This window comes from Columba livia, chromosome 13, assembly GCF_036013475.1.
Source record: "Columba livia isolate bColLiv1 breed racing homer chromosome 13, bColLiv1.pat.W.v2, whole genome shotgun sequence".
Taxonomy (NCBI): Eukaryota; Metazoa; Chordata; class Aves; order Columbiformes; family Columbidae; genus Columba; species Columba livia.
The window spans coordinates 10403554-10421629 of NC_088614.1; the positions used below are offsets into that span (position 1 = coordinate 10403554).

Consider the following 18076-nt stretch of genomic DNA (forward strand, 5'->3'; position numbering starts at 1 on the left):
TGGGTCCTGTGTCAGAGATGTTCAAACCTGGGGACATGGCCCTTGAGGGGTGTAAAGTCCCCTAGAGCAGCCAACGAGAGGGTCTGGTTGCCATGGTTGGGCAGGGGGGAAAGGCCATTTGAAGCCTGTGGCCACTCCAGTGTTGTGAGGGACCATCCAAGATGGTCTGGGTTGGAGCAGTCTGGCTTTTGTGCTCTTCTGGGTCTGAACTCAAACTGAGAGCATCTCCCAAGTGTGGAGGAGGAGGTGAAATGATTTAGTATCATTTTGGCCAGAAGACTTACTACTCCTGCTCCAAGTGCAGATCTTGACCTGTGTAGGTCAAGGAGAAAAGGAGCATCACAAAGGCATATCCTTGTAATATAGAATTACAGGATTAGAAATATTTGTCCAGCTGAGCACTGTGATTAACTCTGTAGCCACGAATTTTGCAATACCCCTTCTGGAATTGCTGGGCTGTTTGTCTTACAGGGGCTTTTTGGAGTAGGGGTAGGGGGTTGGGAGTGAGTTTTATTTCCCAGCAAGGAATTGTTCTCTGCTGTCTTTACAAAAATGCTGCTAAAATCTGTTGTGGGGTTAGGGAGGTTGCAGAGGGTAGAGGACATGCCAGAGGAATACTCTTTTTAGACAGAAAATGACTAAAATGTTGCTTAGTGTTTTAGCGGGGGGGCTGTGTGGGGGTGAGAGCACGCAGGCAACACCCACCGGGGCTGCTCCAGGGTGACCCACTCCCACCTAAAAGTGTCCCCCCTGCCTTGCAAGAGCCCCCTGGCCGCCCGGGTCCCCCCCGCGGGCCCATCCCTGCCCGCTGCCCGCCGTGTGTCGGTGGGAGGAGGAGGAGGAGGAGGCGGAGGAGGTGGGGGAAGTCCCCGGCTCCGGCATGAGGCCGGGCTGAGCGATGTGCGAGCAGGCAGCGCGCTCCTGCCGGGCCGGCGTGCAGAGGCTGCTGCGCAAGCCGCCGCCGGCGCTCCGCGGGCTGGACGGGCTCCTGCGCTGGGTGGTGGCCAGGATGAGCGACAAGGGCGTCGCCGAGCGGGAGCTGCTCACCCCGGGCACCGCCACGGCGCAGAGGAAGGGCACCTCCGTCATCCTCGATGTGAGTGGTCCCCGCGGAGCTGGCCCAGGGGTGCACCCCGGGGCCCGTACTCCTAAGGAGCGGCACGCCGGCTCCTGCCCCTGCCCGGCTCCTGCGCTGCTCGGGATCGGGGTTATTCCTCGGGTCCTGCACCCCCCCCGGATCGGTTTGGGACGGGTTGTACCCTTGGTCATGTAACTCTCGACTGGCTGGGCATGGGGTTGCAGCCTGGTACCTGGATCCCCTTGCGCGGGTCCTGGGTGGGCGTGGGAGCGTAGCCCAGCTGCTTCATCCCCTTTTTCAGGTCCCGTATCCCTTTCCCCGGTCCTGCACCCATCCAGCCAGTTCGAGATCGGCGTTATCTACCGAGTTCTGCATCCGCGGGACTGCGCCCGGGTCCAGCATGTCCCGGACCGCCTGGGCAAGAGGCTGCACCCCGGCTCCCGTGCCCGCTTGCCCGGATTCTGCAACCACAGGCTGCATGTGCAAGAGAATCACCGCGGCTCCTGCACCCCAGTTATCGGGTCCTGCATGCCCCAACCAGCTTGGTTTCAGGGTTATTCCTCAGATCCTGCATCCTTGGCTCGTTGGGGACGGGGTGCAGCCCAGGTCCCGCATCTACCAGACTAATAGGGTGTGGGGGTGCAGCCCAGATCCTGCACCCCTAGGCTGGCTGAGCATGGGGAACGAGCCAAGGTCCTGCACCTTCTTGCCCTGCACACCTTGGGACAGCTGGAAATAAGGTGCACCTTGGTCCTGCATCCCCCGGACTGGATGGGCATGGAGGTGCAGTTGGGATCATGTACCCACTTCCCTGGGTCCTGCACTCACAAAGTGGTTGGGCATGAGGGTACAGCCCAGGTCCTGCATTTTTCTTGACTGGCTGTGCATGAGGGTGCTGCCTGTATCCTTCATCCCCTTGCCAAGTTACTGCACCTCTGGGCTTGCTGGGCATGGGGGGTGCACCCTGTTTCCTGCACCCCCTGGACTGGCTGGGGATGGGGTTGCACGCCATGTCCTGCAGCCGTTTCCCCAGGTCCTATATCCCTTCAAACAGCTGGGATGGGGATGCTCTGTAGATCCTTAATTCTGGTATTAGCTTGACCGGATGGGGATGCAGGACTCCAGGTCCTGCAAACCTCTCAGTCTTGTAGTATGGGTTGCCCCAGGTTAGCTGGGCACAGGGATGTACCCAGGTCATGGAACCCAGTCCCTGAAGAGCTGTAGCAGTGAGGGTCTGTGCACGGTGGTCCTGGAAGCCTGCAAGTGCGTGGGACCGGGTTGGGAGGGGAAGGCGGGGGTGTGTTTAGTGCCTCGGCTGCGGTATTTATAGACTTCCTGATTAGGGAGCTAACGAGGCTATTTGCACTTAAATGAATTGGGAAAATGGGGTGGAATCAACCAGAGTGCAAACGGTGTAATTACACAGTCTTTTTGCAGCACCTAGTAATTAAACACATAGATCCTCAGCTTTGCTATCTCCTAGCTTTAATAAAATGTAGTGAATGCAAAAATAAGCTACCAAGGCATTGGCTGTAGTAAAGGATAACTTCATGCTCTTTGCCAGCCTCCTTGCAGTTAGGAAACAGTAGCTCTTCCAGGTGAGCCCTGGCATTTTCTAAATAATTTGCTGAATCTTCTACCACATCCATGGTGAGCATTGGCATGGACTGTTGAGTCCAAAACTCGTTAATCCTCTGAGCACCGTGGGCTGATAGGTGTTTCAGTTCCCTGAATGAACCAGTTCTACTGGATCTATTGAGCAGCCAAAAGCAGCTCGGAGAGCAGAGCACTCAGTGGGTGGTTGTGCCTGGTGAAATGGGCTGGCAGGTGGGCAGCTGCGGGAATGCTGCTCCATGGGGAAACTGAAAGGACAAATGCACCTCATACCGTCTTTTATGTCTACTTTTTTTTTTTTTTAACCTGCCCTGAAATTACCAAAATTTTACAACAATCTGAAATCTAGGCTTCAGAACATAAATGCAATTGGGAAGTAAATGTTAAGTTTCTACAATAGGGTCTTGATTTAGGACTGTTTTCCCAAAAAAGGGTTATTTTATCTGTTCAACTTTACCATCTTTAAATAGATTTTTTTTCTACTTTGAGGTTTGAGCTGAGAAAATGAGCCATGAACTTTCAGAATGGCTTAACCAGAGGGAAATACAATAGAGCTGGATTTGCAGCTCCTGACCCTTTTTCACTTTCACAATGGGATTGGGAGCCCTTTCTCACTTAGTGAAAGTAGAAATGCATGCTGGAAATGTAAGGTTTGAGGTTTGGGTTGTGTGGTGGTGTGGTTTTTGTTTTGTTTTGTTTTCTTCCTGCCTTAAAAGTGCTTCTCTCCTTTTTCTTCTGTTAAAATAGGAACATCATTTGTAGCTGGGGCTTTGCTGTAATAGGCTCTTCAAGTGCACTGTGACACCCCCACATTCATACAAAGAGTTTAATGCACATTGAGGTTAATTTTCACACATTAGCAGGAAAGTAACAGGGATCCCACTGCATCCTCAGGGATGAGAACAGGTTTTCTGATTAACTCATTCACGTTCTTGTGTTAGGTGGCTGTGCTGGGGAAGCAGCAAGTCCCAGCTGGGGGATGAAGTAAAAGACCTGTAAGATTTTGGATTTAACTAACACGTTCACATGAGCTGGTGTGCTGTGTGGGCAGTTTGCTGGTGGCTGGGGAAGGAGGGCTAAGCTTGGTTTTGGCTAGGAATCAGGTAAGATGGCTCTAATGGCACCTTAGTCACTTTTTCTTCCTCTTTCGTTCTGCCTTTCTTTTGACTCAACCCTCTAGACTGTGAGGGCATCTGGTGGGTCAGTATGAAGTTCCCTACACCCTTTCCACCAAAGAAACAAATCCGGTGTTGTGGGGCAAAACTGAGGGCTGAGGGGGTTAGATGTCTTCTGCCATCAACAGGGTTACTGCCACTTGGAGGACAAATCTTAACTTAGGGCTGTTTTCAGTATTTCTCCTTTATTTTGCTTGTGTCCTTTTAGGTAAAGGGTTAAAAAAGGTTGAATAATGTTAACTAGTTCAGCTTAAAATCATAGGTTCCCAAGTGTAAAAAAATAGCTAAAATTGTATATTAACCAAACCCTGGTAACAATCTAATTAAGGAGATATGTATGTGTGCCAAACATTGCCTAAGATGGGCAGCATGTAAAACAAGGGACTGACAGATGCTATTTGGTGGTGGTAACAGATCAACTGGAGGTGATGTGTCACTCTAGGAACCTGGGAAACATCAGTCTGCATTTAATGGTCAGCTCTTACAACGTCAGTTAAACCAGCATAAGGTGCTGGGGTTGAGCAAATCTTCTGTACCCATCCTGCCCTGGCCTTTGAGTTTTACATCTGGGTGCTTGCTCCATGGGTCTGGATCGCACACAGCTGTTCCACCTACAAAAGCCAAACGCTCAGGGTTGGCAGTGTGTGCAATCTGATGTAGATAACTAGGGTCTATCCACAGTTTATGATGTGAGATTGTGATAATGCTACAATCTCTGTCTGTCCTCTGGGCTGCTTGAAGATGCTCTCCAAATGCTCTGAGCTTCTCTCTGCACCCATGAGGAGAAAAACCCTTTATTAAAAGGAAGCTAAAACTGTCATGGTGCTGCTTGAATCCACATGTGGTGATGGTGGCATTTCCAGTCCAGAACAAATCTGCAGATTTCACAAGACTTATGAAAAGGAGACGATAGCATGTGTGGGAGTAAGCCTATATCAGATCGTATTTGCTGAGTGTAAATGAGTCCACATGCGATATGGAGCTGATGTGGATGGCGCCCAAGGAGTGGGAAATGTCTAGACAGGTGTTGCTCTGTCTGGGAGTACTTGGATGATGATTTACCGATGGTCCTTACTCAAGTCATTCTACCTTCATGTCACTGTCAAAAATCTGGTTGACAGCAGGAGGGTGAACTCCAAATGCTTGACCAGGTCAGCCACAGCGGCTGCAGGCAGAGGTGCCCCATCTGGTTGACACCAGGGAGAGCCCATTGAAGAACTCATCTTCCACTTGGTACCTAAAATAAATGTCAGCCATGGGTATGGTGAGCACTCCCAGGGCTGGACTGTGCGCTCCAAGGGGTGTTGGCATCCCTACTTTCTTTCTGGCATTACTTTGGGGCTTTATTTTAAATGCAGTTCATTTCAGGTCAGGTTAATCTCTTTGATCTGCTCTGTCTTTTGCTGCAAACTAATTTTGACCTTTATCTGCTTCTTTCCTTCTTCGACAGGGTCAGAAAGATCATTTCAAATCCAGTTCTCCTGCTTATGGCTCCTCTTGCACCATCTCTTACATGGCCAGATCTGATTTGCACTTCTTCAGCCCTATGGGATTGACTGAAGTGTTCGGCTAGAAGATACAGAGAATTTGGTTTATGCCAAGGGTGCATTTCCAAATGTAGATCCAAGAACTGGCACAGTTTTCTAACTGCTTTGTCAATGATTTAATTTCCAGTGCAGCCCTAACTAACAAAGCTATTGCAGCCACAGAAACCCCCTCTCAATCTCCTGCTTTGACCTTTTTCCTTCTGTGTGTGTTTTTTGTTTGTTTGTTTGGTGGGGTGTGGCGTTTTTTGTTTTGTTTTTTTTTTAATTTGTTCAGTCCCTTTCTTGTGTCTTTGTTTACCTTCTCACTTCTCTGAGTGAACCAGGAGTGCTGCAAAAGCTTTGTTTTTCCTCCTTCATCCCTCCTACATGAAATCCATGGTTTGAAATCATCCCCTTGAGCCATGCCGGCAGGGACAGGGGCTGGCTGGGCTCTGTGCCTTTGGGGATGGCTCACTGCAAGGTACATAACTGCACAGAAGAGTTGGTCCTTTCCCTTTGGGGCTTTTTAAGTGGGTGCTTGAAATGGAGCTGCACCCACAGTCAATGTTTATGGAAAAATACCTTGTAGTGCTGTGAAGGTGGTAATATATAATGCAACTCTTGCCTGTCTCGTGCAAGCTTTGTTTAGGAAAACTAGATAAAGACCTTAGAGAAGGTAAGAATGAAAGGAGAGGCTAGGACATGGTGTTCACTGCTCTTCGGTAGGGGAATTAAAAAAAAAAAAAAAAAAAGGGCGATGTGGAGTGGGAAAAATGCCAGGAGACCTGGAGCTCTGTATCAGCTTTGCTTTGGAGAGGGAGCCACTCCAAATGGGATAATGTTTTCCTACCAATGGCATATTTCTTAGTGAAACAGCAAAACTAAACCTTTCCCCTTGTATGGGGAAAGGTTGTTAGCCTGGTGATGTCTAAAGATGTAGTCCAAAGTTGCAAAGCTTCAGTTCATTATTTTCTCATTTTATTACCAGAAAGAGCTGTAGGAGAGGAAATTCCTACTGGCATCTTGAGTTAGAGAGCTAAAGGCAATACCTGATATAAAACTTTGTCTCAGCTCCAAATGAGATATTGAGACTTGTAGGGAGAGGAACAGAAAAGAAGAACAGGAAGGTAGGAATATAGTGAACAGAATAACTGGGTTTTCAGGTATATCTGGCTATCTGAATGCTTTCTCATTTGTAGGCTTTCCTCACCCAGGAGACTTAGATTTTGTTTGTCCTCAATTCTGCACCAAGATTGTGATGAAAACCAAAATTCTAGTTCAGTTGCACGCTGTTTTAAATCAACATCATATTAACTTGCTGAAGGGATTATAACTCTACAAACCCTGTAATAAGTTTTATGCTTGTTAAGGGAGTATTTTGTGAATTTTATAAAATTGCTGAGAAAACCTCCATTATGCAGCCTCCAGTGTCACACATTTTCATCCAGGAGCTTTGAGAAGACAGAACTGAATGTTTAAATTTGAAACCATATATTTTTTTCCAAGTTTCTTATTACCACTAGCATTTTGAATTGCTTGCTTCTGGCAGCCAAATATCTGTAGTAGCCATTTGGGAGTACAGCGAAAATATGCATTAAAAAAAAAAAAAGGCTATTGGAAATTTTGACAGAAGGTCCTTGCTTTAAATAAAATAGATTTTATATTCATCTAAACACCAGGTAAATGTAATAAGCATGCTGCAGACAGAAAACTGCATGCATTACCTGTGTAAATCCTATAAAATGGGTTAATCTGGCCCATATTGTGAGCATCCTGTGGACTCACCATGTGATTTAGCCTGTGCTTCAGGAGACTTGCCTAATAGGTTTAAGGCATAGCTGACGGGGGAGATGGTTGCTGTAGTACTTTTTGGACTGGATAATTTTTCATTTACCATCCTAAAGTGGTGTGTTGCCCTGACAGTTGGAAAACTGGGGGTGATGGAGCGGAAAGAGCGTCCCTGGTGAGGCTTTGTGGTGCCGCTGTCTCCTGCTCTGAGAAGCCCTCGGCCGAAAGGGATGGTCCTCGGCTGGGATGGAGATGTGGGAAGCCAATCGCTGCCGAGGGCCTGGCAGGACAGAGCATTTCTCATCAACATTTCATCGCCTCCACTCTCACTGACCTCCAGGGCTACTGCCTTGACTAAGCGTAAGCAACATTGCTAAGTTAGAGTAGCATGGATGGAGTGACTGCAAGCCTGCAGAGAGTGACTGCGGGGCTGACTGCCTTGCAGCCTTTATGTTGGAGAGGACAGAGCATCTTTGCTTATCAGGGGAGACATTATTGTGGCCTTTTTGTACTTAAAAGGGGCCAGTAAGAAAGATGGAGACAGACTTTTTAGCAAGGCCTGTTGTGATAGGATAAGGGGTGATGGTTTTAAACTAAAGGAGGGGAGATTCAGGCTGGACATGAGGAAGGAATTTTTTTACACTCAGGGTGGTGAAACACTGTCCCAGGTTGCCCACAGAGGTGGTGGATGCCCCATCCCTGGAGACATCCCAGGCCAGGCTGGACGGGGCTCTGAGCAACCTGATCTGGTGAAGATGTCCCTGCTCATGGCAGGGCTGGCACTGGATGAGCTTTGGAGGTCCCTTCCAACCAAAACTATTCCACGATTCCTTTCTTCCTAGAGCTGGCTGAAACTTTCCTTGCCCCAAGCTCTCTGGGAGCCTGGCACTGAGCTGGCCTCAGGAATTTGCCCCACTGGTCTGTAGAGAAGTTGTGATGAGAGGCTGTGGTATCTGTGGTTCCCCTTCCATTGCCAGATCTTACACCTTTTCCTTACCAAAAGCACAGCACACCCTTCCCGCAGTGGAACAACTAATTCAAGACCTGAATGGAGGGCATCTTCAGGTTGTGCGTGGGAGAGCACTGTTGTTTGCTCAGCTAAAGCGTAAATCCTGGGTCTTCACAGAAGCAGCATTTTTGGCAGCATTACCAAGCTATCACAGGGTATATTATGTCTTTATCAGCCTCCTGATGCTCATTCCAGTGTTCATACCTTGATGTACTGCCTGTGTTGACAGATGACTTTATCTTAAATTGCTTTCCCTACAGGAGTCCTGTTTTAAATTCTTTTGTGTGTGCAAATTTTAGGTAGTCCAATTAAGCTGGAAGAATAAATCTTGCTGATTAGCAATAAAAACTAACCAACCTGGTCCTGTAGAATAAACCTTGGTAGGTAACACAGACGATGTTTTCTCCCATCAACCTGTTCATTTATTATACAAATAGTCATACTTTCTAGGAGTATCCACAGGAGTTAAAGCACTAAAAAGTTCATTTAGTGAAGCTGGACATAAATACTTCAGTTTCTTAACATTCCTTTTCCTTTTCCTTTTCCTTTTCCTTTTCCTTTTCCTTTTCCTTTTCCTTTTCCTTTTCCTTTTCCTTTTCCTTTTCCTTTTCCTTTTCCTTTTCCTTTTCCTTTTCCTTTTCCTTTTCCTTTTCCTTTTCCTTTCCTCTTTTTTCTTTTTCTTCTTCTTCTTATTTTTCTTCTTCTTCTCTTTCTTCTTCTTTTTCTTCTTCTTTTTTTCTCTTTTTCTCCTCTTCCCATGGACAAACCATGACAGACCAGTACTTCAAAACCCATGTTTAACCTCAACAAAGTCCATACGTTTGGAGACAGGTAGGATTTTCCCCCAAAACTTCTAACTGCTCCAAAAAAAAATAAAATTGAAAGCCAGCCCAAGAAGTAAGCAATTTAGGAGTGATTGCAAGCTATAATCCTTGTAGGGTTTTTATGACCTCTTAAAGCTGCGACTCAGTGACTCCCACTGTCTGGGTTTGGCTTAAGCAGAGGGTGTTTGCCTCTGCTGAAGTATGCAAGAAAGTCCAGTTTTGCCTTTGCCTTATGCAGCCTAAGAAGAACTTGGGGCAAAAGAAGGATTCATGTTCCTTAATTAAGCCATATTCACTTAAATAGCATATTCTGAAATTCAATTTGTCTCTTGGGTTTCTTGGTTTGTGCAGCAGTTTCTCCTCTGAATTTTTTTCTTTTTTTTTTTGGTGATTTTATGACCCAGAAAATAAGATATTCCATTTTACGGCTGACTCTGATCTGTCTTGCTGCTGCTTTTATTCCCTCCACAGGGAGATTCCTTTGTACAGCCAAAATCACTGCTCTTGCTCAAATTAATAGGGTCAGGTCTGAAGAGACAATGATAATGTTTTCCCTTTTCTGTCCAGTTCATGAGCATGTTAATTTTTTGGTAATTTATGGCCAAGCCTGTGCTAGCAGGAACCTATAAGATTTCAGCCCTTGCACAAGCCTTTTGCTATTAATTGTGTTGTGTCAGGGGACTATTGCTGAGATAAGACTAGTCAGAAAAATGACAGTTGTTTCTGTCTTTCTCCCTGGCAAATTCTACTGTACACATGATTGCGTGTTTTTTTTCCCCTAAAAGCACTATCTGATACTTCTCTGGGGGCTGTTCCTCCACACTGTAGTTTTAAGTCTAAATATAATCTCCTTCCCACGCAGGAAACTTGCTTAAAAAAAAAAAAAAAAGGTAAATAATTTGCTTCAGAAATGCAGAACTGTGAAGCTTGGTTTAAGAGATTATTGATGCTAGAGAAATTGGCTGCGCTTGATGCACAGCTGTTGTAGTTTTGGGGTTTTTTTTAAATGTTTTTTTTTTCCTTGTGTTAGATCCCTCGTTTTGGCTTTCTTCCACGAGGGATATGGGAGATGCTGGAAGCATTTTGTGTTATCTTTCCTTTGCCAGTTAGCTCTTTCTCCACCGGTTATTCCAAAGCCAAACTTGCCGCCGCTCTCCCCTGGAGTTGGTTGTCTATCATGTGGGGTAGAACACGAGCTGGTGCTAAGGGTTTCACCCTTTCAAGTCAAACAACATAGTAAAAATGTTTCTCTCTCTCTTTCAATTCTAGATTTTCAGAAGAGCTGACAAAAATGGTAAGTCTGTACGTTCTTTTTCACATTTCTTGGCTGAACTTTTGTCAGTATTACCATTTTTCCTGGTAGTAATACGTAACTGTTTAAATGTCCTTCAGTTTATGGGGGTTGATGGTAATACTGTTTAAGTCTTGGAAAAGATTTTGTTGTTTCTTTAGCTGAGATATATTCTTAGAGCAGATGTTATACTAGTATGCAAGTCATCGTGGTGAGATCCACAAGATTTGTAGCAATTTCAGAAAAAAAGAACATGGGAAAAAAAAAAAAAAGACAGCTAAATGGTGAGGATCCACCTCTTAGTTATCTAGGAATAGCTTTGCTACACAGACCTGATCTATGAATATTAGTCTGGTTCCTAAGGGACTGGACACACATATTGAGGAGCAACATGTGCTGATGTGTGTTTTCAGTCTCTGCCTGTAGAAAGCTAAACAATTTTGCTAAAGCTGAGTCTTGCCATTAGATGGGGAATAACATGGAGGTGTCTTCATTAAATGACTTGGGATCCTGAAAGGAGAGTCGTTCTGCTGTGAGATAGTTATGGGGTGAAAGTAGCCATTTAATTTTAGCTCCTAGCTAAAATCCCAAGAGTTAGGCTCTATTCTTTCCCTGTTGTACAACAAGAAAATTAAATATGCATCAAACCAGAGTATGTGTGCAGAAGGATGTGTGGGAGGCTTGTGCAGAGGAACACAAGAGGGGAGAGTTTGTTTTATTTTCTTTTTCCCCCACCAGATTTAAAGGGGAGATACCTGATTTCTGCCAGAACTTGTAGGTGTGATCACTGCCCCTGGGTAAGGCAGTGAGGGATGCTCTGAGCTGGCTGGCATATAAGCAGTAAATGTCCTGTTAACGTGGGCCTTTAGTTATAACAACTAACACCGTAATAAGACATTGAAATTTGTTACTTGGATAAGCTGAGCTGTTGTACAGTGGAAGGGGAGTGCTGGGGGTCCTGGCATGGGGGGTGAGCACTCCAAGTGCTGCTTACAGGGAAAGATAAATTTGTGCTCTTGACACCCAGACTGTTGCACTTCACAGCCTCCTCACCTTGTACATGGTAAAAAACACCAAAATGGCAGCTTTGTCCACTTAGCTGTGTTGGAAAGACATATTTGTCTGCCTCTGGCAGGCAGCAGCTCCTTCCATCGTGCTGTGGTCGGCAGGGAATACCAAAGCTTCAAGAGCAACTACCGAGCTGCTCCACTCACCCATCCTAGAAAAGCCTTAATATTGGCACAACAGCCAAGACAAGATTATGTACTTTGATTTCTGATTCTCCAGCCCCATCGTAGCTGTTATAAATTTAATTGAGACTAAAACAAAAGCGCAGCATCTTTTGGCAGAGCTCAGAAAGCAGTTACTGGAAATAACTACATCAAGACCAGTACGTTAAAGTGCATCCTTTCAAGCTTTATTCAGCAGAATAACATTTGTTATTGAAAAGAAAAATCACTGCTTTTGATTTCAGCTGCCCTACATAGAGTCTTGTCCTGGAAACTGGAAGGAGGCGGGAGGGAAGCTAAACATGGACTTAGCAAGGAACAGCTTCATAGGTCAAAGTTTGGAGTGGCATTTTCAGATTCAAACTGAGATGGCAATAACTAAGCATATATTTTAGCCCCGTATCTGCATGCAACAAAGACATTGACAATTGTAGTCCAAAAACCTCAGCAGACCTCTCCTCATGGAGGGCAAGCGGTGGGCTGAGCTTTATGACAAGCTGGCAAGCCTGGTGCTCGGCTCCGGTGGGGCAGGCACGCCAGCCAGCAGAAAGCAAGCAGGCGGCATCTCACAGAGGCAGCATCTAATATTTCATCAGACAAAACTGGACCTCTTATTAGGTCACAAAATGTTAAAATGAGTGTGGATTGGCAGTGGCATCTCTGCCACCCGCTAGCTGTTGATGCTTAACGTTTAATGGATGTAAAGGCAACGGGCTGATGTGTCAGGACTCATAATCAGTTTGGGGTGGTACAAACAGACAGCAGGACAAGACCTGCCCTGATGTCTGCGGTTAAATTGGTAGTTCACTATCAAAGACACTGCTGGGCAGAAACTGGAACTGCAAAGGGTGAGAGCTGTCACTGCCGGGGTGCAGCAAGTCTGGTGTTCGGGGATTAGGAGACCAAAGGCCCTGAGTGGAGGTAGAAAAGGAGCCCCCAATCCCTGGTGACAATGCAAGCTGCAATTGCTCTTCTGAAATTTGTCCTGCCTCTTCCTAACCTGGGTGGGCACTGCAAGGTGGCACAGGCGGCTCTGTTAATACAGCCCAATGTTCTCTGAAGTAAAAGTTATATCCATCTCTGCTTCCACTCTCATTGCTTGCAATGCAGGTGACCTACAATTACATTGTTTGGACAACAAAACACGGTGTTCTCCATGGGACTAATGCTGCCAGACAAACAGCATGCTGCCTTTTCCTTTTTATGACCTGGATGACAGGCTGTCACTAAGTAGTCTGGATTTAAGTGGCAGCTCTACCCCCATGTTGGTTCCTGCGAGGTGAGGTGGCCGAGCGTGTATCAGTCTTGGCGTGATTGCTTTCCAGTCCCATGGAGCAGGGTTGTTTCTGTGACCCTGGGGCTGTCTTCTCAAAGGACTGTACATCCTGCAATGCTTTTCGCTGCATTTTTCCAGATGCTGTGCTTTTTTTTTCTTAGCTTGAGATGATATCTGCCAGTTGTCCTGGCCAGCTTCACCAGCCGTTCGTATTTGCTTAACTCTTGACAACAGAGTTTGCTGCACTTCATAATTAGCTCGGTATGTTCCTCCACACCTTTTTGGGGTCATAGCCGCCCCTCCAGCACCCTGCAGCTCACAGCAGCTGCTGCAGGAGATGTGCAGGAATATTTCTCCTGCTACGACCTCCCTGCAAACTGTGGCTCAGAGGTTTCCAGAGCCAGAGGTAATATCTTTGTATTTAATATCCTTAGGGATCTCTCTTTCACAGTTTTCTCTTTGACATCCTGGCCTTTAATGTATTGATTTGTTGAAATTCAGTCTCTTCATGGCTTTACGTGGTACAGCTCCGAGGAACAGTGGAAGAAAGAGCCTGCTGCTTGCATGTCTCACTGCAGGTGGCCTGTGTGCCGTACAGATCCCTCCACTGGAAAAAGAAAATCTTACACCTTCAGATGTTTGTCAGAATCCCGGGAACAGGCCCTGAGCCCTGGACAGGCTGTTGAAAACACAGGCTCATAGGTTCCCAAAATATTTTGCTCTGTTAACGGGCTTCTGCTGTCTCCTCATCTGCAGAGGTTCTTGTCTGGCAGGAACTTTGCTCTTTTTAATTAATCAGCTGAGACAAATCATTATTCGGTGCTGTGTGCTCACGGCAAACAGGGTGAGATCTCCCAGGGCAGGGAGCACTGGCAGCTTTACCCAGAACTGGCAACTCTTGCCATCCTCCCTTGCCCTAAAGCCGCTCTCATAGACCTATGTGGGAGCCCCACAGAAATGGGGGAAAAAATCTGAAGACAATTTCAGCTCTTACCCTTTAGTTTAAATAGACCATGTCATGTAACATTTGCCATTGGGAGATAAGATGACTAAAGGTTTACCTAAAAGGCAAAGGGAGGGGCGGGGTTGTAAGCATAAGGAGTTGTCCCTTTTAATTTGCAGCTTCCTACAGTCAAGAGGTCTTAAATTTATAAATCTTTTCAGCATCTGGATGATCTTTTTTTCCCCGTAGCCTTGTAAAAATGGTGCATAATGTGTTAAAGCAACGTGGCTGGTTCAGACACGGTAACTATGGAGCCTGATTGTGTGAATTCAGAAGCTTCTCCCTCCTCCCCTTCCTTCCAGAGATCCTCAGCATAAATTGTTAATTCATGTAAAATTGGATGTTCTCGGTGCAAGATGCTAGAACACATTATTGTTCCTGCCATGTTCAGGTACTTGTATCAAGGTGATCTGATTCAGTGCCTGCCTGTACTAAGCGAGTGCTAATGAGGCAGCTCTTGCTTGTTAAAAGACGTCTTGGTCTGCTGCCTTGGAGAAGTGAGATTCCCTCTCTAATGCAAGTTAATTCCCCAGCCTTTCCTCCATTGATAATACCAATCAGCTGGACTGGCAACTATCTGTATGATAAACTCAGCAAGCAGTCTGAATAGCACACCTTGAAATGGTGAACACATTGGAGACATCTAGATAAACTGGCAAATGGCCCGAAAAAAAGGGAGAAGGGCTGGGATGTAACCTCCTGACAGTAAATAATTCAGCTAGCTCTAGTCATGCTTTGCAGGGGCATGGCTGTTAGTCATTCAAAATAATCTTTTTCTTCTGTGTAGGAGTGTTTTTCCTTTCTCTGCTAATAAATCCACCTACTGTCTTGTAATCCTCCCAGTCCCAGTAAACAATACTTAACAATTTAATTGGCATGTGGTAGGAAAACGGAGGCATCTTGTTTTAGGCTGGTGAAGCAGAGCAGTCAATCATCTGGGTTATCTACTGTGTATTTTAATCCTCTCATTAGAATGCTGTTAATCAATTATAAGTTAAATAGCCCAGGATTCTCTTCGAAAGATTAAGTTGCCTTTATTTTGACAGAACAGCTTAATTGCTAACGATTCATTATAGAAACGTTGCTTCCTGAAAACTAGAGTTTATTATCTTGAAATCTACAGTCACTGCAACTACCCAACTCCCATGTCTTGAGTGTAACTAAACACAAAGTGCATCCAGCTTTAATCTTGTGGTTTATTTTGACTCAAGTTCCTCAATGGAAACAGCCATCGGTCTGCCCCATCCATGGATCTGGCTTGCTGGGCACAGGGAGTTAGATGATTCCTCTGGATCTCTGCCATGGAAGATGTGAGACACAGAAGAAAAATGTGCCAAAAGTTCTGTATAAGGTTATGAAGCACCTATGGCAGAAGAAGCCGGCAGTGGTGCAGTGTTTCACTTGAGAGTGACCAGGGATGAACGAGTATCACATTTAAGTCAGCTCAGCACCTTCTTATTGCTTCTGTTCTTGTGACTTCTGCATCAAGAACTGGCCCCAAATATTGCCCTTCTCCCATGAATTGCTCAGATCTAGGGGAGCTGAGGATTGGAATGAAGCCATTCAACACATGCTGTCTTGAATAGCTTCTGCTGTCATAAAAATACAATGAAGTGTGAACATGGATTAAACTAATTTAATTTATAAATTTAACATAGAGATCTAGAGTGCAAATGCTGAGAGGAATTTTCAATTGATCTGGATGATCAGCTGAAGGCCTGTAGAGGACGTAGCAGAGCTAATAAAGGAAAAAAGGAAGCATGAATGGAATAGGTGGTTGGAAAGGGATTCTTGGTTAAGAGCCATCAAGGGCAATGGAATTGTGCCCATTCCTATCCCAGTAGGGCCTGTCCTTTAAATAGCTGCACACAGATATCTGTTAGTCACTTAGGAGCCCATTAAAGGAGATTTATGCTGTTATTCTTTGTCAGTAAAGCTCTGCACATCTCAGTGTTGCAAGCCTCATAGCAAATTGTGCTACAAACGCTGGGGGCACATATAGTGCCACTCACCAGTGAGGAACATAAACACCTTTGGCCATCAGCATCAGAACAAACTGGAGGAGCCTGGTTAGCTGGCAGTGGGGTTGTGTCCTTGGGTGTAGAGCCAGCTCCTCCTCGTGTGTATAAACCAGCAACACTGCTGTGCCTGGTGGCTTTGCGGCCATAATGCCCCATGTCACTGCTGTCCCCTTGGTCTGTGGAGCTCAAAAGCTGAAAAAAGGCAGAAAAAGAAAACCAAGTAAACAAAAAGCTTCAGGCACATCTCCTTTAGGTTGGAAAAGGTCTTTAAGGTCATTGAGTCCAACTGTTAACCCAACACTACTTGATCTGTTAAGAAACTGAGGCATGTCGTAAGTGTCACCTAAGTAGAAATTGGGCTTGTGAATCACCAGCATGTAAATAAAGAGACTGAGGCTTGAGATTCCTCCATGGATTTGGTTTCTTGATTAAGGGATGGTGGTGGGAGAGCAGAGGAAGCTCTGGGCCCTCAGCAGAGGGAGGGGCCCAAAAGAGTCCTGGTGTGGTGGGTCTCCAAAGGAGCATGTGGGTGAAGGTCACAGCAATTTCCAGCCCTTCCCAAGTGCTGTGTGTCTTGTTTGTAGGCAGAGACTGTTCCTCTGAGCAAGGACTTTGGGTATCTGGGAAATGTGCTGGATTGTTAATGGTAATAACTCTCAAAGTCTCGCCCACGCACTCCAGCCCCCTCTTGGAGAACTTATTTCCATCACCTCTAGTGAGCCCAGGACAGGAGGAATGGGTGTTTGTCTGTGGAAGCGCTTAGGGCCCAAATTCGCAGAAACTGGACCCAGATAACTGTGCAAATGTTTCCTTTTCCCCCTCTCACTCTGAGAGTGCCCTTTTCTGAGCTTGAGTCATTAATATGAAATTGAGGCAAAAAAGGGATGAAAATACCTCTTCATCTCTGGCAATGTGGGAGCACAGGGAAACACAGGAGAACGTGAAGGAGAAAACTGAGCAGTTGCTCTGAAGACCCAGTTATTACTGTTCACTTTCAATGCTTTATGTCCTAACAAGGTGTGTCAGATGTCATATATTGCTTACTTGGTGTCCTGCCTGCAATGGTGGTTGCACCTTAGTCCTTTCCTTATTTCAGAAACCCAAGAAGCTGTCACCATTCAGTTTGCTCACCTGCCTGGGCCTATCTTTTTAATTTTTTTTTTCTTTTGTGGTATCGGATTGCTGGACAAAAAAACTAATTCTGGAGTTTTTCTGAGTTTGGTAGGTATCTACTATTAATTACCTTGTTAATTTATTGAAACATTTTTAGAAAACTACTTGATCAGAATTTAGCATGGTAGTTGTCCACAAGGTGGTTTTAAGACTTAAAGTACTTCTCACCTTTCCCCATCAGTTTGAGGCCTTTTTGGAAAACAGTCTTGCATTTGGAAAATATGCTTGCAATGGTGGCAAGCAGCTGGGCCTTCAATAATATGGCACCAAAAGCATAATGGAAGAAAAATGAAGACATCATAGCTTTGGGTGCTTTTATCAGATTTTAAAAAGATGCCAGGATAGGTCTGTGATACCTCCATGTTATATACAGATTAATAAAAAGGCAAACACACACCTAAGAAGCCTCCTGGTGCACAGAAAACTCTTCCTTCCACAGCCACAACTCTGCACCTGTTTTGAAATTATGCTTTTTCTGTGAGCTCCTGGGAGCCTCGCAGTTCCTGCCATAATGGGCTACCACTCGTCAAACCCACTTATCTTCCAGACCTGGGTAATTACCTTCCTTGTAGCTACTGCTCCTCACGCACAGGGAAAACCTTGAGCTATTCATATCTCACTGGTGCGTCCAAATTAAATCATTAGTTCTAACTGAGAATACTTGTAATTCTTGCATAACAAAACCTGTATTAGCAGCCACCCACATATAAGTGGAAAAATGCAGTTATGAATCAGGTTTTCTAAGTGTGGATAAATCTGGTAGGTTCTTCCATGACCTGAAGACCAGTCTAAATGTATTTCTCTTGTTTTAAAAATTAATAAATAAATAAAGTATTTGCATTTAGATAGCCTAGATTTCATGTGACAGCCAAAAAGCATCTTGAAAGCTGTATAATGACCTTTATTTACCAGGAGAAAGTTTAGATCTGTTTTCAGTTATTTGGACTCTTGTGTAATTTTCTAGTGCTCTCTATTGTATATTCAGTTATCTTTCCAAGTCCTTGTAAAGTTCACAGCACATGGTTTTGAAGAGATGACATCTGTTTAAATCAGGACATGCTGTTCCCAA

General features: G+C 45.3%; 1 protein-coding gene across 3 annotated transcripts in view; it reads left to right on the forward strand.

The window, feature by feature from the left end:
* Nucleotides 1–845: 845 nt before the first annotated feature.
* The window catches only part of NECAB2 (N-terminal EF-hand calcium binding protein 2), an 83799-nt gene continuing 66568 nt past the window's right edge, over nt 846–18076 (forward strand). Inside the window, exons 1-2 of one of the 3 annotated variants that reach the window (XM_021290775.2) lie at nt 847–1096; nt 10284–10308. In XM_021290775.2, coding sequence (XP_021146450.2) covers nt 899–1096; nt 10284–10308 — 223 coding nt within the window. In that variant the 5' untranslated portion in view covers nt 847–898. Of the gene's footprint in view, nt 1097–10283; nt 10309–18076 lie in introns of all 3 variants that reach the window. The other 2 variants (XM_065028917.1, XM_065028919.1) reach the window with 2 other exon arrangements.